The following is a 19388-nucleotide window of genomic DNA, read 5'->3' on the forward strand; positions in this document are numbered from 1 at the left end:
CTCCGTGGGATGTCGGAGGAGGGAGTAAGGGCTACATACAGCATTCCTTCACCTTGGATCGGTTTGGCAGCGAGCCCCAGGAGACCTAGCCTCTCCCAGCCGGCCGTTCCATTACTCCGGTACCTGCAGCCGCCACCACTTTTCGAAGGTAAATACCTCGGGGTGGGGGCGGCCGTGACGTCAGGGCTGCGGAGCGCACGGCCCGCTCCTCGCGAGTTGGCAGCGTGTGTCCGGGAGGCCCAGGCCAGTGCTGGTCCAGCTGGGCACGCGGCCTTTCCTGCCGGTATCACCGCGGCCATGTGATTGGATCCAGTTGCGCCAGGACCCCTGCGGGGGAAGTGAAAGCGCCTTGGAAGAGGAGGCGGGGTATAGCCTCGCACCCTTGTCCCCGGCCCCGCGGACTGCGCTGGGTGAACGAGTCGACGCCCGGGGACTGGCATCCGTAAACCCCGCTGAATCAGCCCATCGGGGTGCTGCCCGCCGATCCGCCCCGCTCCGTAGCCCGAGTTTTCTTTCTCTTTCTGCAGATATTCCCGGCCAACCCGTCCACGCAGGCTCCCGCCAGGCGCGGGGGCGAAGGAGCTCCGCCTCCGGGAGTTTCCCACCCGCCGGGTGCCGCCGCCGCGCGCGCGGGGTGGAGGCACTGACTGCGCCGTGGGCTCCGGACGAAGCGAGCGCCAGGAGGGAAGGTGGGCACTGCCGCCTCGCGCCCGCTCGGGAGCCCACGGCCTCTGTTTCTCCCGGACTCGCAGGCGGAGCAGGTGAAGAAAGCTAAAGCCGTAGAGGGAGCGGCCGGACGTCCCTCTCCGGAGCCCGTCGGAGAGCCGGGCTGGGCTAGGCGGCCCCGAGATGAAGCAGGGCGGGGGACCCCAGTCCCTCCTCCTCCTCCTCCTCCTGCTAGCGCAGCTGACTCGGCCAGGTGCGTCGGGGGCCGGCTGAGACCTAGACCCCCGAGTCCGGGGAAAAGGCTGGGAGTGTGTGTGTGTGCTGCGGGGTGGGGTGGGAGTGCTGGGGCCACGGGATCGAGTTGAATCAGTGGAGAGCCAGGGTCCCCAAGGCAGCCGGGGCAGGGGGAGGGCCAGAGGCTTGGAGTTAGTGTCAGGCGGGGCGGGACACTTGGGTACAGGGTGGATTATGAACGTCTTTTGGGGTGTGATGAACGGGTTGTGCCTGGGGATCAGATCCAGGGTCAATGGGGCAGTGGGTTGGAGGAGAAGTAACAGCTGGGGGAGCGAGCGCCTTGGCCTGGGATCTGTCCTTGACCACTTCTGCCTCCGTTCAGGCACTGGCAACGAGGGCAGCAGCACTGGAAGTTGTTACTGCGATAAAACATTTTCTTCTGCCTCCCCTCCAACGGTTAAATTCATGAAGCAGCTCCGAAGACGTCTGGAAAACTATACGCAGTGCATTACTTTCGTCAGGTAATCTCACCCACTCCTGAGGAGGCAGCGCCTGCACAATCCCTCCTTGCCGGGGTCCTCCAGGACCCGCTGGTCACACTTGAATTTCTGAGAGGACCTATCCCTTTTCTGGGTTTTATTTGCCGTAATTCTCACCCCTACACACCCGTTCCACCTTCTTGGGAATTTCCCAGTCTCAGCAGAAACAGGGTGCTCTCCGGTGACCTCACATCTTTGGAATGAGGAAAGAGCTGGAAAAATGGGGATGGGGGGTGCCCTTGCAAAGCTGAGACCAGGTTCTTCCTCCAAAGGTTCCAGCTACCTCTCCAGACTGTGTGTGGGGGCAGCAAAGACCAGTGGGTGACTGAATTGATGAGCTGCTTTGATCGCAGAGGTGAGAGCTTTCCCCCTCCTCTCCAGGCTCTCTCTCCAGAGCTCTATGCCTCCACCTAACACATTTTCTTTGCTTCAGCCCTTTCCCCTGTGACACCTCACATTCCCATTCTGATGTTGGCCAAAGTACTTTCACCTAAGTCCTTGTTTACCAAACATTATTCACCACCACTTTTATGATTTTTTGCCAGTTCATCCTGTGATATTATTTTAAAAATATTTAAATTTTTTTTTGTTTTGATTTTACAGAGGAAGGGAAAGAGAATCATTAACTTATTTCACCCATTTTTGCACTTATTGGTTCTTTTTTTTTTTTTTTTTTAGCAAGAGAGATAGAGGGACAGGGACAGATAGGAAGGGAAAGAGATCAAAAGCATCAACTTCTTGCGACACTTCCATTTTTCACTGATTGCTTTTTCATACATGTGTTGGCTGGGGGGTGGGGGCGTGTGCTCCAGACAAGCCAGTGACCCCTTGCTGAAGCCAGAGACCTTAGGCTTCAAGCCAGTGACCTTGGGATCATGCCTATGATCCCATACTCAAGGTGGGAAGCCCATGCTGAAGCTGGTCACCTTGAGGTCTTGAACCTGGGTCCACAGCATCCCAGGTCGACACTCTATCCACTGTGCCACTGCCTGGTCAGGCTATCTTATTTTTTTTTTATGCATTTCTAAGTAAAATGCAGTCATGACTATACTTCACTCTCAAAAATTTCTACATGCATGTTATTAAGAATTCAATATTTTATTGTTCTTTTTTCTTTTGAGGTACAATTTACACACAATGAAATGAATAAGTCTTAGGAGTACATAAGCTACTTTTGAAAAACTTAAATAGGCCCTGGCCAGGTGGCTCAGCAGTAAAGCATCTGCAGAGTGTATGGAAGTCCTGGGTTTGATTCCTGGTCAGGGCATGCAGAAGCACCCATCTGCTTCTCCACCCCTTGCCCCCATCTCTCTCTCTCCCTCTCTCTCTCTCTCTTTCTCTTCCTTTCCTGCACTTTTGGCTTGTTAGAGCAAAGTTGGCCAGGGGTGCTGAGGATGACTCCATGACCTTGGCCTCAGGCACTAAAATAGCTTGGTTGCTGAGCAATAAAACTACGGCCCAACCTGCAGAGTATGGCCTGATAGGGCCTTGCTGGGTGGATCCCAGTCAGGGTACATGCAGGTGTCTGTCTCTGACTGTCCACCTCTCACTTAAAAAAGAAAAGGAAAACTCAAATGGCAATTTGTTTTAAGCAATAATATCTGTGAAGTCACAAATTGAATGTGCTGGTTGTATTTTTCTTTCTTTCTTTCTTTCTTTTTTTTTTTTTTTTGTATTTTTCCGAAGCTGGAAACAGGGAGAGACAGTCAGACAGACTCCCGCATGCGCCCGACCGGGTTCCACCCGGTACGCCCAACAGGGGGCGACGCTCTGCCCACCAGGGGGCATCGCTCTGCTGCGACCAGAGCCACTCTAGCGCCTGGGGCAGAGGCCAAGGAGCCATCCCCAGCCCGGGCCATATTTGCTCCAATGGAGCCTCGCTGTGGGAGGGGAAGAGAGAGACAGAGAGGAAGGAGGGGGGTTGTGTGGAGAAGCAGATGGGCGCTTCTCCTGTGTGCCCTGGCCGGGAATCGAACCTGGGACCCCTTGCATGCCAGGCCGACGCTTTACCACTGAGCCAACCGGCCAGGGCTGTATTTTTCTCCTAAAAATAAATACACAACAATTAAAATACAAAATGGTTTTCACATCTCACCTAAAGTTGTCTGTGTAGCATCACTGGTAAACTTATTTCCCTTTGGGCTCCACAGGCCTACATTATTTCCTTTAATATGCTCAGCTACCCTGGCTCTTGGTACTAAAATTATTCCCACTTTAGGGTTGAAAGAAATGAGTACCAGAGAGATTAAGAGACAAGGGGCAAGTTCACACAGCTACTTTGTAGCAGAGTCAGGATTCCAGCCCAGGTCTCTTGACTTCCCAGGTCAGAATGCACACTTGTCCCAATGGTTTCATGTTGTGGCTGGCTCACTTCCTTCACCTCTCCCCCTGCCTTCCTCTCCTGGTCTTCAACTGTTCCCTTGATCTTCTCCTTGACCCACTACCCTTCCCTCTATCTAATTCTTCACCCTGTCTCTTCATATCCCTGATTCCTCCCTTCTTGCCTCTCCAGATTGTGGATGTGCATACTCTGGGAGATTGCTCCACCCGGAACATTTAACTCCCCCCAGCACCCAGGTTCCTGAGCCCACAGAATGGGCAGCTGCCCAGACATACCTGCCACCCACCCTGCAGTCTACCCAGCAGGCCACACTTCCAGCAGGAACACTGCCCTTGGACAGAGAGCTCACCCATGCTAATGAAATCACTACTTCCGCTGTGGGCCACAGTCGGGAGGCTGGGGAGAACCAGAAGCAGATGGAAGAAAATGTGGTTCCTACAGCTGGGACACCTGTCATTGTGCCAGTACTGTCGCTCTTGGCTGTCAGCTTCATCCTCACTGCAGTCCTCCTCACTGTGGTGTGTAAGAGGAGAAGTAAGAAGTCACTGCAGTACACTCCAGGTAAACTGGCCCTCTGAACCCCTCCATTAGGAACCAGTCTCCCTGGCAGGGATCCTGACCTCAGTAGCTTCCAGGTAGCTAGAAACCCACCCAGACAGATAAATATGAAGGCTATCTGCACCATGGACCATAGGTCAGAAGAGTCAGTTAGACTACAGAATGGGGAGGGAGGAAGCCACCATGGGTCCAGGGACCAGTGCTTGGCCTTCAAAGCCAGGAAGTGCTTGGAGAAACATCAAGATGGCAGTTAGAGCAGGCTAGTGATGAAGTTGTACAAGGTGGGAGCCACCCATTTAATTCACAAATCTTTACTGAGCACCTACTGTGTATCAGGTTGTATGGTTAAATGTTTTTGAAGTCTGATTCTCCAATTCAAACTATTACTCCCCTACCCCAACCTCCCTTTATCTCAAAGCTCATCTTTCAATTTATCTTTTCCAGATTTGCAGCTTCAATATATACCTGTGGCACTAGACTCCAACACTTGGGCTAGGAACGGAAGCCTGTGAGGGTAGAACTTGTGATTTAGTCAGCATCATATACATTTAATACACTTCAACAATTTCTCTGGGACAGGGTAGGCACCATGGATATATCTATATTTGATGATGTTTAACGAGCCATTGACCTCTCTTAGACCTTCCTTCTGCTTGTTTTTTTCTATGCTGAATTGTAAAATCCACGTTTTACCCAGGATGAAATTCTAGATAATTACTGTGTGATATTTTTACTAAAAATTATTTTTAGCCCTAGTCAGTTCAGTGAGTTAAGAGTATTGTCTTGAAACAAGAAAGTGCCAGAACTGTGGTGGCGCAGTGGATAAAGCGTCGACCTGGAAACGCTGAGGTCGCAGGTTCAAAAAAACCCTGGGCTTACCTAGTCAAGGCACATATGGGAGTTGATGCTTCCAGCTCCAACACCCTTCTCTCTCTCTGTCTCTCTCTCCCTCTCTCCTCTCTAAAAATGAATTAAAAAAAAAAAATTTAAAAAAAAAAAAAAAAGAAAGCTGTGGGTTCATTCCCTGGTCATGACACACATGGGAAGCAACCAATGAATGAACAAATGAATGGAACAACAAATGAATGTTTCCCTTTCCCCTTCCCTCTCTCTCTTCCTCTATCTCTTAAAAAAAAAAAAAAAGAAAGAAAGAAAAATATAAAGCCCTGGCTGGAGAGCTCAGTTGGTTGGAGTGTTGTCCTGGAGCATAGAGGTTGCTGTTCAATTCCTCAGTCAGAACACGTACAGAAAGATAGATGTTCCTCTCTTTGTCTCTCTCTCTCTCTCAAAAAAAGAAAAAAAGTTAAATAAATTTATTTTTATAATTATTTACTCTTCTTTCTGTATACATTGGTGTCATGCCATTGCCCCTTTACCATGATTACTGGTTTCAGCTTCTCTCTGGTCCCATTTCCCCTTCCTCCCCACCCCCCAAAGTCTATCTTCACATTACACCAACTTCAGTCCTTTCCTGCTTCCTCCTTTGACCCCACACTTAAGGCCTGGGCTTTTCCACTATCCATCAGCAGCTGCCATACAGTCTGGTTTTACTTCCTCAATCCACTGTATCACCCATATATGCCCCAGTGATACTCTGAGCTCATTGTTTTTAATTGTTATTGTTTTTATTACAAAAACCCCTTCTTCTTTTTTTTTTAAATCTCTTCCAATGGAGAACTTATCTCCATTGGTTCAAGTCTGTGGAAGCTAGGGACAAGGACATGAAGTATATGAGGAAGTGGGTTGGGTGTCTGAATCTCCATTTCTGGCCTGAGCTGTCAGCACTTTCGGGAAATGCAGACCAGGCGCATCCTGCTGGAGGAGCCAGCGCTGAGTTGTGGGCAGGCTTGGTGTTTGAGTATCTCCATTCCCACCTTTTACCTCTTTGTGCTCATATATTCTGACCAGCAGGGCATGTGTGGCAGCCTGTGCTCACCATGCTACAGTTCTCCAGGTTCTGTCCCGGGTGCAGGTGGTGGTCTCCTTCCAAGCTCTGTCTCTCCACCTACTTGGCTTAGTTTTCCAGCATCTGCTCACAGGTACGGGCTACATCACCAAGCTTGAGGCGAGCATAGTCCACTCGCTTCAGGGCCATCTGACAGTCCTTCCTTGAAGAGTAGCTGGAGCCCTCATGGGGCTGCCCTGTAGCTACCTACAGGACATTTCAATTGGTCAACGAAGCATCCCCTCCTGTTTCCATCTCCCCAACAAGGCATCAGGTCTCTTGTCTATTTCTTCCTGAGTTTTAATCTATTATGCCACATGGTAACTGGATGATCTAAGGCAAACCACTTAACTTCTGTTAACCTCATCTGGAAAATGGGAGTGACAATAAATAATTCCTAGAGTTGAATGATTAAATAAGATAATGCAGAATGTCTGGCACATTGTTAAAATTTGGAAATAGTGGTTGCTATTGTAATGACTTCAGAACCCTCTCAATCCTGTCCCTTTTTCAGGATGTAGCCATGTTGGTTTCATGACACTGAGGTCAGGTTTGCCTGTGGCGTTGGGATTGTTTACAAGCCCTCTCCCAGGACTTAATCATATAGTGGCTCATGTGATGAAGCCCAGTAAAGTAGAGTAGGCCAGGCCGCCTTTAATTTTCTCCTTTTAGAGGAAGAAACCGGTCCTGGAAGGGAGAGAGTCCTGCTAGAATCATCCCGTCTGCTGCTGGCTCGGGCTACCTGGTCCTGTCTGGCTCCTGAGGCCAAAGCTTGCTAGGCCTGGGCCCTCTGAAGGCTAAGGCTAAGGCAGAAAGAGCCGGGTGGGTACACTGCACCTCCCACTACCCACCCACCTGGGTTAGGTAGCGAATTTGAGCCGACAGCTCCGCCTCGACGTGTTGCACAGAAGCCGTGAAAGCCGCCGCTTGCCGGTCTAGCAGCCGCTCATTGGTTTTTTCCTTGGAAAGTTCCAGGATCACAGTACCTGCCGGGACACAGAGAAGGCAGGGCTACTACGAAACTGCCAGTACAGCCCCGCCCAAGGGCCTGCCCCTCCAACACGCGTAGGCTCAGCGCAAGCCTGAGGTGTCCTCCCTAATACTGCTCCTGATCCCCCACCAGCGCAGGAACGCGCGGCTCGGCCTCACTCTCTGCCTTCAGCTCGTCATATCCCGAACCTGCATTCTGAAGAATGGCACCGATTTCTCTTTCGATGTCTTCCAGGGCACGTAGTCGCTCATTTGCCAGGCTGTAGGTAGCCATCGTCACTCTCAAATCCACGGGGACTTTCTCCTGCAAAATGCGCCGCCTGAGCCCTGACCAGAAGGTCGGCTTGCACCTGCGCAAAGAGGCCTTCTAGCCAACACTACAATTCCCAGGATGCTCAGCGCAGTCTCGCCTTTCTCCGTTCGGCGGGTGAACTACAACTCCCAGGAAGTTTTGCGTGTGGCCAGGCCTGCACCGCGACCGCACGACTACCTGTGTAAGAGCAGTCCAAGGAAACGTTGTCTAGCCGGAGGCCGGTCTGATCAGTCTTCTTTCACGACACTATCATGTGTTTTGTAGTTAATTTCTCTTATAGGAATTTATTGAGCGTCCGCTGGTGCTAGGTGATGATGGTGGGAGTTTTGGGGTATTTCTCCAGACTACACAGCCATGGATCCTCTCTGTGTACCCACCCGGCTCTGCCCTCTGTTGGGGCCTGGGGAATGCTTGACTTGGTGAGTGTTTCATTATACGCTCTAGCGTTTCCTCCTGAACAAGAGCCAAGTCAAAGGGACTCAATATAGTATCAGAAGTTGGCGTATTTTGGCCTTTTCCCCTATCCATTTTTGGTTTTTATTATGCGGTGCGCACTGCGGATACAAAGATGAATGAGACGGACTGCCCCGCGATAGTGGGATAGTCATTTTGTTAGAGACATGCTCAGGGTGTATCACCAGGAGCACAGAGAAAGAATTCTGGAATAGGTGCTGCTTGAGTGGAATCTTCAGGGTTAACCAGGTATCTACCTGGTTGAAGAGGAAAGGGGAACTGGAATAGGCAAGGGCATGGTGCCTGAAGGGTTCCAGCACATTTCAAGTGCAGCAAGGGATTCAGTTTGAGTGGAGTGTGGTGGTGGTTAAGTGTGACTGATAAGACTGGAGTGGAGAGACAGATCAGGGAAAGGTTTGCAAGCTAAGTAATTTGGACTTTGTTCTGAAGGCATTTGGGACCTATGAAGGATTTTTAAGAAGTGTGTTGACATCTTACAGAAGATTGAGACTGAAGCTAATTTCACAGTCAGCAAATGAATGAAGATTTTCCATTAAACTTGAGGGATCTAGCATTTACTCCATTCCTAAAGCCTAATAAAATAACAATAGGGGATTTCATAAAGGGGTCAAAAAGTAAGAGGAGTTAATAGCAAAACTTTAGATAAAAACTTGAAAACAGAATTGGCAACTGATTTACAGGGATGGTAACTAAGCCAGTACTGAAGGAAGTTTAGAAGCAACTTGATGTATCTTTGAATTAGTGGCATCATATACAACTGAGGTGTAGGTAGTACTAAAATTAGGAGTTTTTGAAGTAGTTAGAGCCCCCTTTCCTCCTTTACTCCATATATCTGGGCAACTACTCACCCCCAACTATCATATTTCTGGAGGTTTCTTTGTTGGAGATGGAAAACAGAAAGTCTTCGGCTTGGAGGGCACCTGGAAACAGTTGTACTGGAATGGAGATGTGAACGTTTATTTACTGAGTGGTGGTTTCTTGAACTCTGCTAACCAGATCAGAGACTAGAAGGCTCTTATCTAGAATTTGATTAGTCAGAGAAAAGACCACAAAGAACTGGGGTTTTCCAACAAAGCAGTTAGCCAGTTCACCCCATGGTGAAACCCACAGTTGGCAAGTCCCAACTATGTCCATAGATCTTCTAGTCAGTTTCTTAGCACCTCACCCTTACATGCCAGCAGACAAGGCAAAGGGTTTCTTTTTTTCTTTTTTATTAAGTGAGAGGTGGGGAGGCAGAGACTGATTCCTACATGTTATCCAACCAGGATCTACGTAGCAAGCCCCCTGCTGGGTGATGCTCAGCCCATCTGGGGCCGCTGCTCTGTTGCTCTGCAACTGAGCAGTTTTAGTGCCTGAGACTAGGCCATGGAGTCATTCTCAGTGCCCAGGGCCAACTTGCTTGAACTATTTGAGCTGAGCCATGGCTGCGGTAGGAGAAAGGGGGGAGTGGAGAAGCAGATGGTCGCTTCTCTTGTGTGCCCTGACCAGGAATCGAACTCGACTTGCACATGCTGGGCAGAGAGACAGGCTCCCACATGCACCCCAACTGGGATCCACCCGAAAAAAACCCCTATGCTGTGATGCTCTGCCCATCTGGGGTGTTGCTCCCTTGACAACTGAGCTGTTTTTATTTTTAGCACCTGAAGTGGAGGCAGGGAGCTAACTCACTCCAATCAATTGAGCCATGGTGGGAGGGGGAGAGAGAGGGAAGAGGGAGGGGTAGAGGTGGAGAAACAGATGGTCGCTTCTCCTGTGTGCTCTGACTGGGAATCAAACCCAGGACATCCACATGCTGGGCGGGCACTCTACCACTGAGCCAACCAGCCAGGGCTGATTTCTAGATGCTTGAAGAAACTCTCTAACATAAAAGGCAGAGGCCAAAATAAACAGGGAAAAATAAAACAATTCTTTGGACGATGTAAAGCTAAGCTTAAGGAAAAAGGAAAACTATTGACATTTTCACCTAACTATTGTATAATAAAGGATTGAATCCAAGAAAACACACTTGAAAAATAAAACCATGAAGGAAGGAAGGAAAAATGTAGTAAAAGGGTTTAGTGAGCCTGACCAGGCGGTGGCGCAGTGGATAGAGCGTCAGACTGGGACACAGAGGACCCAGGTTCGAAACCCCAAGGTCGCCAGCTTGAGTGCGGGTTCATCTGGTTTGAGCAAGGCTCACCAGCTTGAGCCCAAGATTGCTGGCTTGAGCAAGGGGCCACTCGGTCTGCTGTAGCCCCCCGATCAAGTCACATATGAGAAAGCAATCAATGAACAACTAAGGTACTGCAATGAAGAATGGATGCTTTTCATCTCTCTTCCTTCTTATCTGTCCCTCTATCTCTCTGTCACAAAAAGGGGGGGGGGATTAGTGAGAAACTGATGAGCTCTCCCAGCAAGTAAAGCAAGAGAAAGAAGATAGCATATAGGGGGGAAACGGGTAAATTAGAGAATCTGACCAGGGATCTTAAATTCCACAAGAGGAGATTAGGGAAAATGAAGAGGAAGAATGGACTTGTGCTTCCAGATGAAAAGGGCCCATAAGTGCTCAACATTAAAGCACATCAAATATCAGAACACTAGACTTAAAGAAAAAGGTCTTACAAAAAGCTTTCAGAGGCCCTGCCGGTTGGTTCAGTGGTAGAGCGTCGGCCTGGCGTGCAGAAGTCCCAGGTTCGATTCCCGGCCAAGGCACACAGGAGAAGCGCCCATCTGCTTCTCCACCCCTCCACCTCTCCTTCCTCTCTGTCTCTCGCTTCCCCTCCCGCAGCCGAGGCTCCATTGGAGCGAAGATGGCCCAGGCACTGGGGATGGCTCCACGGCCTCTGCCCCAGGCGCCAGAGTGGCTCTGGTCGCAACAGAGCAACGCCCCGGAGGGGCAGAGCGTCGCCCCCTGGTGGGCGTGCCGGGTGGATCCCGGTTGGGGGCATGCGGGAGTCTGTCTGACTGTCTCTCCCTGTTTCCAGCTTCAGAAAAGAAAAGGAAAAAAAAAAAAAGCTTTCAGAGAGAAAATTGACCACGTGCTAAGAATCAGCAATTAGAATGGCACTGGGCCTCTTGATCATAACACTCCAGACTAGAAGACAGTGGATCATGCCTTCAGCATTTTTGGGGAAAGTGATTTCCAATCTGGAATCCTATATTCCAGCTTTGGGTGAAGGCTAAAAATGCAATAATTCAATAAAGTAGAACTTATTTTTTTGGCCTGACCTGTCATGGCACAGTGGATAAATCAGGGGTCAGGAACCTTTTTGGCTGAGAGAACCATGAATTACACCACATATTTTAAAATGCAATTCTGTGAGAGCCATACAACAACCGTGTACGTTACTCATTCAATAAAAATTTGGTGTTGTCCCAGAGGACAGCTGTGATTGGCTCCAGCCACCTGCAACCATGAACATGAGTGGTAGGAAATGAATGGATTGTAATACATGAGAATGTTTTATATTTTTAACATTATTTTTTTTATTAAAGATTTGTCTGCGAGCCAGATGCAGCCATCAAAAGAGCCACATCTGGCTCGTGTGCCATAGGTTTCCGACCCCTGGGATAAATCATTGACCTGGAATACTGAGGTCGCTGTTTCAAAACCCTAAGCTTGCCTGGTCAAGGTACATACGGGAGTTAATGCTTTCTGCTCTTCCTCCCCTTTCTCTCTCTCTTTCTCCCCCTCCCTCCTCCCTCTAAAATGAATTTTAAAAATTTAAAATAAAATAACTTATTTTTTTCTCAAAAAATAGTTCAGTGCTTCACAAATCATATGGAAACCAAGGCTAGCAGCACAGCTTTGTCATCCTGTAGGGTCTTCTACTGAAAAGTGTGGTCTGCAGCATTAGCATTACCTAGAAACTTGTTAGAAATGCAGAATCTCAGGACCCACCACAAACCTACTGAGTCTGTATCTGTGCTGAAGACCCCAGGGGGTTTGTATGTCCAGTAAAATCTGAGAAACACTGCTCTAGGGCATTGCTGTCTATGATGTCAAAACTGGGTGGCTGCCATCCTTGGGTCACAGGTAGCAGGGAGGTGGAAGGAAAAAATGTAGAGTTACAGCTACTTCACCAGTCAATCAGAGTGGCCCCATCAGCTACTTCACCAATCAGAGTGGCTCCATTCTGACCAATCAGGACAATGTCTTTATGGCCAATCATTTTGTGAGAATTTGGAGCCCTCATTTGCATGAAGACAGACCAATCAGGGACTTCTGTCCATATAAGTCAGCTGCTCTAAGAGTGCACTTTCCACTGAAGACTGAGATAGCCAGACCTATCTCAGAGGTCTGGCTGTGCAGTGGCCCATATAATTTCTACTTACATTTCATTGAAGAAAACTTAGTTTTATGTCTCAACCAACTCTGGGGTTCAGGGAAATTCAGTCCTTACCTACCTAGGTAGTCAGCTATTGTTCTAGCACCATGGAAGAATAGATTTTAGGGCCAAATTACCAATAATAAAGATAAAATAGACCTTGGCTGGTTGGCTCAGTGGTAGACCATTGACCTGGCATGTGGATGTCCTGGGTTCGATTCCAAGTCAGGGCACACAGGAGAAACGACCATCTGCTTCTCCTTCCCTCCCCCTCCCTTTTCTCACACACACACACTCTCTCTCTCTTCACCTCCTGCAGCCATAGCTCAATTACTTTTTGTGTTGGCCCCAGGCATTGAGGATGGCTCCTTGGAGCCTCAACCTCAGGTGCTAAAAATAGCTCAGTTGTGAGAATGGACCCCCCAGACGGAGGGTTGCCAGGTGGATTCCGGTGGGGATGCACGTGAGAGTCTGTTTATATACCCTCCTCTCACTTAAATAAATAAAAAAAAAAGATAAAATAAAGACATTTTGATGTCTTTTCTCATCAAATTTTTCTCCCACATACCTTTTCTCAGGAGGTCATTTGAGTTAGACCCAGATTAGGAGACTCCTGGGAAATTTCTTCAAGGAGATGAAAGAGATGAACATCTGTTTTGTTTTCAGTGAATTAAAAAAATATGTAGCCTGACCTGTGGTGGCGCAGTGGATAAAGTGTCGACCTGGAAATGCTGAGGTCGCCGGTTCGAAACCCTGGGCTTGCCTGGTCAAGGCACATATGGGAGTTGATGCTTCCAGCTCCTCCCCCCTTCTCTCTCTCTGTCTCTCTTCTCTCTCTCTCTCTCTCTCTGTCTCTCCCTGTCCTCTGTAAGATGAATAAAAAAAAAATTTAAAAAAAAAGATTAAAAAAAATATGTAAACTTTTGGAAGAGAATATAGGGCAGAATTAGTGATAAATTCAGAGGATAAGCAAATTTGAAAATGACATTCAGGGAAAATAAAGTTATGCAAGATGAGAAAAGTGATTGATATTATATGACTTAGCTATGAATAACATTTGCATAAGCATAATAATGTAAATACTAAATACTGATCCAATCCCAAATGATATAATCTTTTTGGGAGTATGAAATACAGGGGCAGGATGGAAAATGATTTATGGTGAGGCAGAGGGAAGCAAGGGAACTCGGTTTTCATCTTTTTTCTCTTTTACTGGATGGTGCTTAAAACAAAAATTAAGAAATAGCAAAACAAACATGTTTAGAGATGGGGAGGGAGGAAAATATCAAAAGAAAAGTCTGAAGGAAGTGAAAGTAGTTGCCTCTGGGAAGGAAAGTGGAGAGGGGAAAGGTCTGCTTTTTATTGTAATAGGCCTTGTAGTCCTATCTGACTTCTTAAACTATGTGCATATATAACTTTGAAAATAAAAACAGTAAAAATCAAAAGAGGAAATAGAGATACATTTTACTGTGAAAGAGTGTAGGATATTTTTCTTCTTTTTTGTGACAGTCACAGAGAGGGACAGACAGGGACAGATGGACAGGAAGGGAGATGAGAAGCATCAATTCTTCGTTGTGGCATGTTCGTTAATTGCTTGTTCATTCATTGCTTTCTCATATATGCCTTGATTGGGGGGGGGCTGCAGCAGAGCGAGTGACCCCTTGCTCAAGCTGGTGAGCCCATACTCAATGGAATGAGCCCATGCTCAAGCCGGCGACGTTGGGGTCTTGAATCTGGGCCCTCTGTGTCCCAGTCTGATGCTCTATCCACTGTGCCACCACCTGGTCAGGCAAGGAGTGTTTTTTTCTTTGATTTCCTTTCTTCCTTTCTCTCTTCCACTTTCCCTCATCCCTCCATCCCTCCCTTTTTTCCTTCCTTTCTTTAGTGGAAGAAACTTGCATGGATTTATTTATCATGGAGGAAGAAACAGTAGAGAGAGGCACAGGTTTGAAGAGAGGGGAGTGGGAAGGGAGCAATCTGAGCACAGGCAGGGGGATTAGCTTTGAACTGGAGAAGGCATCTTAACCTTGGTTGTCTAGGAAAATTGGTATAGATGTCTTTGTTTGTTGGTAGGAGGCAGGAAGTTGAAATCATTTAACCCTCATAGTTTAATTTCTGTGAAAAACAAAAGAGAAGTCACTATGAACATGAAGGAGGTTTGGAAAATAAGTAAGATGGAAGCAGGAAAGGAAGGTGACCAAGGACATGGAATGAAACAAAGGGTTGTCAGGCATTGAGGGCCTAGCTGAGGTTAGAGACCATAAGTTTATAGTGGGCCCCAAATTTGTACCCAACATATTGTTGGCACCTAGGATGTGTTCAAAATATGTGCTTAGCCTGACCTGTGGTGGCGCAGTGGGATAAAGCGTCGACCTGGAACACTGAGGTCGCCGGTTCGAAACCTTGGGCTTGCCTGGTCAAGGCACATATGGGAGTTGATGCTTCTTGCTCCTCTCCTCTCTCTCTCTCTCTCTCTCTCACTCCTCTCTAAAAAAACCAATAAATAAAATATTAAAAAAAAGAAAAAAAATACTTGCTTAATGAATGAATAAATATGGTTGTGTGATTTTCTCTGGCCGTGCTCAGCTGCCCAGTGTTGGAGTGGAGAAGGGCAGGGTGGTGGTGGACAGAGCCAAGGGTGGGGTTTGAGAGCAGGTACTGTGAAAGGAGCAAGAGTTGAGGGTGCTGGCGAGATAGTGGTTGATCTGATGATCCTGAACTTAGTGTGGAAAGAAAAGGAAGTGTCAAATTGTGAGGAAATAGAAAGGTCAAGAACTTTGTGACAAAATAAAATAAGCCATAAAAAAACATGAGTATAATAGACTACATTAAAATAAAATAACTTATGAATTATTAAAAATGCCAGAAATAAAATACTTTGAAACTAGAAGTGATGGTTGCACAACATTGTGAATGTACTAAATGCTACTGAATGATACACTTTTTTTTTTTTGTATTTTTCTGAAGCTGGAAACGGGGAGAGACAGTCAGACAGACTCCCGCATGCGCCCGACCGGGATCCACCCGGCACGCCTACCAGGGGCGATGCTCTGCCCACCAGGGGGTGATGCTCTGCTCCTCCAGGGTGTCGCTCTATTGCGACCAGAGCCACTCTAGCACCTGGGGCAGAGGCCAAGGAGCCATCCCCAGCGCCCGGGCCATCTTTGCTCCAATGGAGCCTTGGCTGTGGGAGGGGAAGAGAGAGACAGAGAGGAAGGAGAGGGGGTGGGGGTGGAGAAGCATATGGGCGCTTCTCCTGTGTGCCCTGGCCTGGAATCGAACCCGGGACCCCCGCATGCCAGGCCGATGCTCTACCACTGAGCCAACTGGCCATGGCCTGAATGATACACTTTAAAATGGTTAACGTTATATGAATTTGACCTCAGTAAAAAGAAAAGGAAAACTATAAATAAATTCAAAAGACAACAAAATATTTGCAAAATTTATTACAAAGGGCTAATTTATTTACTACATAAAGAGCTCTTGGTACATTAGGAAAATAACATTGTGGATCATGAGAAAGAAGGTACCGGCTAAGAAGGGCTCCTGGTGCCTAACTGGGCTCAAATAAAAACAAAAACATGCCTGACCTGTGGTGGTGCAATGGATCAAGTGTTGATCTGGAATGTTGAGGTCACACGTGTTTGAAACCCTGGACTTGCCTAGTCAAGGCACATATAAGAAGCAACTACAAAGCAACTAGGATGCTCCTCTTCCTCTCTCTCTCCTCTCTCTCTAAAATCTATAAATTAAACAGCCCCTCACAGAGCCATTTCTACATGGAGTCCTCTCCTGCAAACTACACTTCAGGGAGAAGCCTGCACTACCTGCCTCTGCACTGAACTGCCTGCCATCTGAACCAGCCCTTATAAAGGAGTTTCTGGAATCCTACTTCAACCAACAGGACTGAGACTTTCCCTGTCCAGTTAGAGCTGCCCAGCTATATCCCCCATCAGCTACTTCACCAATCAGAGTGGCTCCATTCTGACCAATCAGGACAATGTCTTTTTGGCCAATCAATTTGTGAGAATTTGGAGCCCTCATTTGCATGAAGACAAACCAATCAGGGACTTCTGTCCATATAAGTCAGCTGCTCTAAGAGTGCACTTTCCACTGAAGACTGTTTCCCTGAAGGAAGATGTCTCCGAGCAGAGCAGACCAGCATGAAGCAGATCAGCAAGGAGCAAAGCCAAGTTGTCTAGCTCAAGAGGGACCTGGCCCCTGGGTCACTTGGCCCCTAGGCTGTCTCATAGTTATGCTGTTTTCCTAGCTGTGCTGTATTACTATTGAGCTGTTTTACACTGAGTAAAATTGCCTTTCTCGCAGCACCCCAAATTGGGATTCCTGTTGGCTTTGAATTGGCGCCAGTGACCATTGGTTGACAACATCAACCCAGTAAATCTGGTTCACACTCACTCCTAAACAAAAAAATGCAAATTGAAGCTAGGATGATGTCACATGTCACCTGCTTGATTTGCAGTGATCAAAAAGATGCTCACTGTCTAACCCACCAACTCTCCTTTTAAGAATTTGCCCTACAGATATACTTTAAATGGACAAAAGGATATTTTGTGTCTATTCAAGGGTAATTACTGTAATGCTGTTTGAATTAGCAAAAGAGTGTACATCCTTAATGTCTATTGATGGGAAACTGGTAAAAATAAATGACATCTAGGCAATGGGAAGCTATGCAGCTCTTTAAAAGAATGAGATAGATCTATTTGTATTGTTAAAGGAATGCTCTCCTAGCTATATTATTAAAAGAAAAAAAGCAAGATGTAGACGAGTGTTCATAGTATGCTACTATCTGTATTTAAAATAAGGGGGAAATATAACTATATGAGTATGACTGAGTTTGAAGAATATCTTTGGAGAATAATCAAAAGAACTGGTGATAGTGGTTGCCTCTGGGAATGAGAACTGGGAGGCTGGGAATCAGAGGCAGGAGGGAGCCTTCTTTTCTGTTTATTGTTTGAATATTTTTAAAAAACCATGAGTATGTTTTTACCTCTTTTTATTATAAATAAATTTTTATTTTAATGGGGTGACATCAATAAATCAGGGTACATATATTCAAAGAAAACATTTCCAGGTTATCTTGTCATTTAGTTCGGTTGCATACCCATCACCCAAAGAGAGATCGTCCTCTGTCACCCTCTATCCAGTTTTCTTTGTTTTTACTTCTTAAAAACACAAAAAACTAGCCTGACCAGGCAGTGGTGCAGTGGATAGAGCGTCGGACTGGGATGTGGAGGACCCAGGTTTGAAACCCCAAGGTTTCCAGCTTGAGCGCAGGCTCATCTGGTTTGAGCAAAGCTCACCAGCTTGGACCCAAGGTCACTGGCTTGGTCCCTATCTATCCATCTCTCTGACTCTGTCTCTGTTAAAAAAAAAAAAATTAAAATAAGTAAATAAATATCTTTGTACTTGTTAAAAAAAAAATCCACAAAAAACTAAAAGAAAAAAGGCACTCTTTCTCAAAGTGTGTACTAATTTAGCTTGACCCGGGTGGTATAGTGGATGGAGTGTCAACCTGGAATGCTGAGGTTGCCAGTCTGAAACCCTGGGCTTGCCCAGTCAAGGCACACACAAGAAGCAATCAATGAGCCCTGGCTGGTTGGCTCAGTGGTAGAGCGTTGGCCTGGCGTGCAGGAGTCCCGGGTTCGATTCCCGGCCAGGGCACACAGGAGAAGTGCCCATCTGCTTCTCCACCCCTCCCCTCCCTTCCTCTCTGTCTCTCTCTTCCCCTCCCGCAGCCAAGGCTCCATTGGAGCAAAGTTGGCCCAGGCGCTGAGATGGCTCCATGGCCTCTGCCTCAGGCGCTAGAATGGCTCTGGTTGCAACAGAGCAACACCCCAGATGGGCAGAGCATCGCCCTCTGGTGGGCATGCCGGCGACAGAGCATCGCTCCAGATGGGCGGAGCATCGCCCCTTGGTGGGCATGCTGGGTGGATCCAGGTTGGGCGCATGCGGGAGTCTGTCTGACTGCCTCCCCGTTTCCAACTTCAGGAAAAAAAAAAAAAAGCAATCAATGAACAACTGAAGCGAAGCAACTGAGAGTTGATCCTTCTCATCCCCCTCCAAAAATCAATAAATAAAGTATCATATATTTTTTAAAATGTATGGTAATTCAAAATCTAAATTTCATGGATTCTTTCTGGGAATATTCAGTTGAAATCTAGGAAGGTAGAGCCTGGGACTTTATGTCTTTTTCTTGCATCCCAGAGGATTCTTCTTTTTTTTTAATTAAAAAATTATTATTTTAGAGAAAGAGAGAAACAATCTGTTGCTGCACTTATCTATGCTGTCATTGGTTGATTCTTGTATGTGCCCTGATCGGGGATTGAACCTGTAACCTCGGTGTATTGGAATGAGGGTCTAACTACCTGGTCCAGAAGATTCTTTTCTTTTTAATTAATTTATTTATCTTAGAGGAAGGGAAGAGAAACATCAATCTTTTCCTGTATGTGCCCTGACTGGGAATTGAATCCGCAACCTTTGAGCATCAGGATGGTGCTCTGACCAACTGAGCAATCCAGCCAGGGCCAGAGGATTCTGATTCATTTGAAAAAGTTTGAGATCCATAAGCCAAGAGCTCAGAGGTCATGGAGCAGGTTCATGAAAGTCAGAGGGATGCTGACTGTACCTCCATGTGATAAAGACCAGGGTGTGCAAGGTAGGCTGCTACTGTGGAGGGGTAAGCAAGGTCATTGGCATTTTGACAGCACAAAGTCTGTGGGTAAATAATGATTTAATTAGATGTCATGGGCCATTAATAGGCTTCTGTGGGCTGTCCCATCTACCTTACCAGCCTCATCTGGAGCTACTTTGTCCGTGACTCTCTGTTTTTACAGTCTCTGGCCTCTTTCAGTCCCTGAAATAAGCTGTTCCTTTCTGCCTTCACTCATCGTGTTGCCATTGCCCAGAATGCTGAAACTCCTTCTGTTTCAGTTCTCTGCTCAAAGGTCACTTCCTCCAGGGAAATCTTCCTCAAACTCCAGCTTAGGTCAGAACTCCGTCA

At 47.1% G+C, this 19388-nt stretch overlaps 2 protein-coding genes across 4 annotated transcripts; one reads left to right on the top strand and one right to left on the bottom strand.

Annotated features, from left to right (window-relative positions):
- Positions 1-18: 18 nt before the first annotated feature.
- On the top strand, positions 19-17628 carry CXCL16 (C-X-C motif chemokine ligand 16). Of its 3 annotated transcripts, none has more exons than XM_066262898.1 (6): positions 19-148; positions 528-919; positions 1283-1421; positions 1712-1794; positions 3952-4341; positions 16125-17628. In XM_066262898.1, exons 2-6 carry the CDS (start codon positions 850-852, stop codon positions 16223-16225), a joined length of 783 nt encoding a protein of 260 aa, XP_066118995.1. In that variant the 5' UTR covers positions 19-148; positions 528-849; the 3' UTR covers positions 16226-17628. The 3 variants fall into 3 exon arrangements, with proteins under 3 accessions (XP_066118995.1, XP_066118996.1, XP_066118997.1); XM_066262899.1 differs by lacking the exon at positions 19-148 and adding an exon at positions 252-366; XM_066262900.1 differs by lacking the exons at positions 19-148; positions 16125-17628 and adding an exon at positions 4783-5342 and having other exon boundaries at positions 436-919.
- On the bottom strand, positions 5967-7619 carry MED11 (mediator complex subunit 11). Its single transcript, XM_066262905.1, has 3 exons — positions 7463-7619; positions 7139-7269; positions 5967-6490 (listed from the first exon to the last, which is right to left on the bottom strand). The coding sequence occupies exons 1-3, from the start codon at positions 7545-7547 to the stop codon at positions 6353-6355; spliced, it is 354 nt and encodes a 117-aa protein (XP_066119002.1). The 5' UTR covers positions 7548-7619; the 3' UTR covers positions 5967-6352.
- Positions 17629-19388: the final 1760 nt, after the last annotated feature.

The sequence above is a fragment of the Saccopteryx bilineata genome, chromosome 2 (genome assembly GCF_036850765.1).
Source record: "Saccopteryx bilineata isolate mSacBil1 chromosome 2, mSacBil1_pri_phased_curated, whole genome shotgun sequence".
NCBI classification, from domain to species: Eukaryota; Metazoa; Chordata; class Mammalia; order Chiroptera; family Emballonuridae; genus Saccopteryx; species Saccopteryx bilineata.

Excerpts from the sequence above, each read along its gene's own strand:
- MED11 (XM_066262905.1), bottom strand. The coding sequence starts at position 7,547 with ATGGCTACCTACAGCCTGGCAAATGAGCGACTACGTGCCCTGGAAGAC. Across the intron at positions 7,270-7,462 it reads TGCCATTCTTCAGAATGCAG|GTACTGTGATCCTGGAACTT; the intron begins GTTCGGGATATG and ends GTGTCCCGGCAG. Across the intron at positions 6,491-7,138 it reads AAATTCGCTACCTAACCCAG|GTAGCTACAGGGCAGCCCCA; the intron begins GTGGGTGGGTAG and ends AATGTCCTGTAG.
- CXCL16 (XM_066262898.1), top strand. The coding sequence starts at position 850 with ATGAAGCAGGGCGGGGGACCCCAGTCCCTCCTCCTCCTCCTCCTCCTG. Across the intron at positions 1,422-1,711 it reads CAGTGCATTACTTTCGTCAG|GTTCCAGCTACCTCTCCAGA; the intron begins GTAATCTCACCC and ends CTTCCTCCAAAG. Across the intron at positions 1,795-3,951 it reads GAGCTGCTTTGATCGCAGAG|ATTGTGGATGTGCATACTCT; the intron begins GTGAGAGCTTTC and ends TTGCCTCTCCAG.